General features: G+C 46.2%; 1 protein-coding gene across 1 annotated transcript in view; it reads right to left on the bottom strand.

Annotated features, from left to right (window-relative positions):
• The window catches only part of Nid2 (nidogen 2), a 61,323-nt gene that overhangs the window by 3,029 nt on the left and 53,373 nt on the right, over positions 1-4,921 (bottom strand). The window contains exons 16-17 of the mRNA XM_031361431.1: positions 3,142-3,271; positions 2,511-2,682 (exon numbers count right to left, since the gene is read on the bottom strand). Coding sequence (XP_031217291.1) covers positions 2,511-2,682; positions 3,142-3,271 — 302 coding nt within the window. The remainder of the gene's footprint in view (positions 1-2,510; positions 2,683-3,141; positions 3,272-4,921) is intronic.

Genomic DNA, 4,921 nt, shown 5'->3' with positions numbered 1-4,921 from the left:
TTCGCCATCTAAAGATGATGTTTCAATTTTAGGAGCTTCTCTATTCCAGTCTGTCCAGTACAAGTTGCTGTGGGTAAATTTTAAGACTGTTATGAGCAACTCTGCAGGGGTTGGGGGGATATAGCTTAGTAGTAGGGCTCTTGTTTAGCATCGTCCCTCTGCCTCACACCCTATGCGTCAGCCACATTGACCACTGCTGATCGCCTCCTCCTGGTATTCACAGCCTTTATTTCCTTGAATTTGGCTGACTTTGGTGTCTTGCTCCTGTTGAACGGTACGGTAAAAGTCAAAATCACTTTCACTATTAGTTTTTTTTTTTTTAAACTGGCTTCTGTCCAGTGCCTTTTCTTGCTCCCCAGGGGAAGCTGGACTTTATACAGCAAGCTCTCTCTTGCCCAATGGCCAATAATAGCCTGAGGCCTGCCAGCAGTCCACATGAGAGTTTGGAAAAGGACCTTTCTAAGAAAGTCTGGCTCGTGCTGGCCTTGCCTGGCCAGTTCCTTGGTTGCTGTTTCTTGATATTACCTCACCCAGATATCTCACTCCCAGTTAATAATGTTGTCTCAGACTGCCATGGCTTTCTGACAATCATAACGGTGTGGGAAGTCATTATCTATTAACTGTCTAGATCCTTGCCTCTCACACACCTGATGCACTTGCCCAGAAACTCTTAATTTGTTGAAATCTTGAATTAGATCTTAGGCCTAGAATCCAAAGAAATGTATTTGTTAGAAAAAGTCTTTGGTAGAAGCTCTGAGACCTGTTATAAGGTACTGGACAGGATTGAGGGAATTTCCTGGGACAACACTGAGTGTTAAAAGGGAAACAGCTACCCTACCTGGTAATGCCCTGGACAGAGACACTCTGACCTAACATACAAAGTATTGAGAAAGCAGGATCTCATTAACTGGAAATAAGTTATGCACACGGAAACAGGGTTACAGAGCAGAAACAGCGAAGCTTCCATGAAAGCCATAGATATCTGTTGGTTGAACCACAGGGAACAAGCCCAGCAAAAGGGAGAGAAACAGGGCTTCCTCTGCTATGGACATCACTCCTTGTGGAGAGCCACAGAACTGTTTTCACTTTGTGGCAGGTGGAGATCCACACAGTGAGCAGTGTCCTTGGAGAGGAGTGGCTAACCCTCTGAGAAGCTGTGAGGGTTCACATTATGTGCACCAGCACTGGTGTGACACTGTCCTCTAGACTCTAGATCTTGGACCCTAATGAACAGGTGCCATTGTTCAGTCCCTGTCCTGTCAGACTAAGTACCAGGGACTATCAAAGAGGAGCCCCAAGGGTTAATTAGTCCTGCAGGATAAGGAACCTTCATGTGTAGAACTTTTAAGACCAAACCTGTTGCAGGATTTTCCCTATACAATCACATTAGGGCAGTGGGAGGCTTGTGATTGGGACAGGAGAAGGGAAGCGGAGCAAAGAGAAAGAGAAAGAGAGACAGAGAAAGAGAAAAGAGAGAGGGAGAAGGAAAGGGAGAGGGAGAGAGGGAGGGAGGGAAGGAGAGGGAAGAGATCTGAGGAAGAGAGGGAGAACCAGAATGGAGGCTGATATGGTGTTATTAAAAGATTAGAATAATTGCATTAAAGCTTTATCATTATCATTTGGCTCCAAAATTTTGTACTGGCATCTTGTAAATTGTGTTATTATTGATACATAAATCTGATTAGCTTATTAAGCATTAAGAGTCTTGATTCTACCGGGTAATTAGGTGTTGAGATGGCTAACCAGGGGTGCGTGGGGCATTGCATGAAAGCGAAAGGCACTAGGGTGGGAGATGTCTGAGAGATGGCCTGGTGAGAGCCATGTGGTCTAGCAGGGCTGGTGAGTTGGTGGGCTGAGTGAGTAAGATCACTGGGTGCAGGGACTAGCTCTACATATTTCCCGCAACACAAATCACCTTTCAGGAAACATGTTCACTGCCTTGAAGTGAACTCTGTAACTGTGTTTGTGGAAGCTGCATCTCAATAATCCTGGGGACCTCAGACCCAGATCTGGACATACCAGTTGAAGGCCTTGGCAGTTGCCACAGAGAGAACATTTTTATCTGGACTTTGTACACTCTCCATCCAGAAAAAACAAAAACAAACAAAAACCCCTGCTGTGGTTTTTCTGCTCAAGATACTGCAAGGAAACAAGTCCCTCTTGTAGACCCATCATTTTCCAAGGCCCTATCTAATGATCATCTGATCCAGGCATCCTCTGGATCCTCCAGTGATGAGGTCTGGATTCTCGGAGTGACACATCACATCTCAGGCTAACTAACACTCTTACTGAATGTCAACTTACTTCCTGCCTTGTACAATGCAAACTCCTTAAAAAAAAACACTGCTTTTGCCTACAAGAATGCTTGACACCCAGCAGCGTGTTGACATATCTGGTGAACTACTGTATTTGAGGTTTTATTTTGGTCTATCTAGACCTTCCCATGCCATATATAAGAGCCAGGGGCTCTAAAACAGATCTACATGAGAGAACAAAGAAAGCCAGCTAACCCTCGGATTGGATCCACAGTGATGGCTCGTGGATTCACCAGATCAGTGTGGAAGAGGACTTTACGCTCGGAACCATCCAGTCCGGCCCGCTCTATCTTATCCAGGCCACTATCTGTCCAGTACATTGTTCTACGGAAGTGATCGATGGCAAGTCCTTCCGGGCTTATCAGACCTGGAAATAAAGGTAAGACAGGAGCATTGGCCTGTGTGAAAGGCAAATTTAAGTTCTGTGTCTGCTGAAAAGATTGCAGAATCCAGAGCATAAAAGCCTTAATCCCAAGGACGAAGGCTAACCTTTTAACCATACCCAGTCTCCTCTGTACTGGACCTTGCTGTCCTGATGGCACCTGGCATCCATGGTGCTAGGGATAGGCAGTATAAACTGCCAGACCCTGCAGTCTTACTGTGAACCACTCCTTGAGGGGCAGCTCATCTCATCCTAAAATCACCTTTCTGTTCAACTCCTATAAATGCATTTGTTTGCAGAGGGACAAGGCTTGTGCAGCTTAAAAATAATTTGCACAGAATTTAACCTTCTCTTTAGATGAGAACAGGAGAAACTAGGACGAAACAGGCCAACGGCAGTAAAACAAAAGGTACCGCCAAGTATCCACGGGAAGAAGCTGCTGACCTGAGGTAATGATGGTCTCCGGTTCGGCTCCTGCCTCCAAGCTGGCACGGCTGATGGTCCGACCGGCAACGTCTGTCCAGTAGACCATCCTCTCTCGGCAGTCATAGTCAATCCCCACCACTATGGAGCCCTTTGAAGACCAATGGTGACATCAGAAGGTTTAGGATTCCCTGAATCCCCAACCCTAAGTTCGTGGCCACAGCACTACTATGAACAACCTGCACTGTGGTGGTGGTGGTTCAAGGTAGGGGACAGGTAGTGACTCCTCCCTCAGGTCAGACCCATGCTCAGCCATTTAACCTCTATGCTTTCATTTTCTCCAACACGGCCATCAGTAACGTGTTTATGAAGAGCCCCACAGGCAACCTCCAGACAGCAAGCTCCTCCAATACTTTCAGCACTGGCTGTGAACACGGTCATTTCATGAGAAAAATCAGCCCTTTCACTGATGAGAGGAGCATCTCCTGCTAAGTAAGCCCTTAATATTTAATGGTGCAAAAGATGAACGCTTCCAAGGGCTACTGGCACTTTCTTAAAGAGCCTTTCTAAAATCTGACAACACGTGCCAACAGAATTTTCCCTACTAGCTGAATAGAATGAAATCCTCCCCAACCCAAGGTGTAATCCCCCCTGCCTCTTAATATAAGCATTTAGTTGTGCGGCATACAGGAGAGCCTGTAATTTAACAATTTGGGAGGACTGCGGTCACCAGCCTCTGGCTGGTACAGTTTCTCTCTTTCCTTCCTGATGAATGGCAGTCTTATTCAAAACCCTGAATCTGGGATGCTCCTGCTTGAGCTCCACACAGGACTTGCTTCTTTCCATTTCTAACCCAGTTTCTTGCTGTGAAAACCCCCACCAGACACAGAATTCAACACAGGCCACACCAACCCCCGCCTTGCCTAGAAAAGCCTCCTGGGGCTTGGCCTAAAGTAGTCACTATGAGACACTGTGTGAAGAATTTGGCTCCTTGTAGAAAAGCTAGCATTTATATGGGGGGACCTAAGGTCAATGGTACTCTTATTTGAAAATTAAATTTAAAAGTCCCTCCATCTGAGGCAAGGGCACACATTCATACAGGTGGCAATGAGCCCAGGGATTCACAGGATTCATAAACCAAGTTTCTTGGTATGAAGGTCACATTTTAGGTCAATTGCCCTAAAGAGTGCTTGTAATTCCCCTTCTCCTTCAGTTCCACTATAACCATCTCCTCCCTGCCCATTAGACATGTTCAGAAATGGAATCAAGTCATCTAGTTTGGCTAGAACACAAGCATGGAGACACTTATAAAGCAGAACACTCATATGAAGCGGGATTGGGGATGGAGCCGCGAATCTCAAAGAAAAAGGCGATCTTTTCATCATACATTGGCTGCTTGAAGCTTTCTTGGGAACCGTAGTTCATGAACAGAAGTAAATACAGAGAACTCTGCCCTGTATGAAAAGTTTGCTCAGTGTACACTGAAGACAGGATTAAACCAGCTTCCATGGGTAGCTATCAGTGTCTCTCTTGTCCTTACTTCAGAGAAGAAATCCCCCCTTCCACATGGAAGTGCCTTGCAAAGCTCCAGAGATAAGCATTCGCAGGGATGGGGCTGGAGGACAGGGCGGGGCTGGGGCTGCATGGGCAGCACACATTCCCCAAAGCTGTACAATGGACCAGGCAGAGCACTAGGAAAGAAGTGAGTCAAAGCGATATAATGAAAATGAAAGGGGACAGCCTGACAAGCGGTCCTGATTGGTCCAGATTTCTACCCTACTGTCTCAAGTGACTACCTCCT

Source organism: Mastomys coucha, unplaced genomic scaffold, assembly GCF_008632895.1.
Source record: "Mastomys coucha isolate ucsf_1 unplaced genomic scaffold, UCSF_Mcou_1 pScaffold9, whole genome shotgun sequence".
Lineage (NCBI taxonomy): Eukaryota > Metazoa > Chordata > Mammalia > Rodentia > Muridae > Mastomys > Mastomys coucha.
Note: the sequence above shows the minus strand (reverse complement) of the source record. Positions and strands in the feature narration are given on the sequence as shown.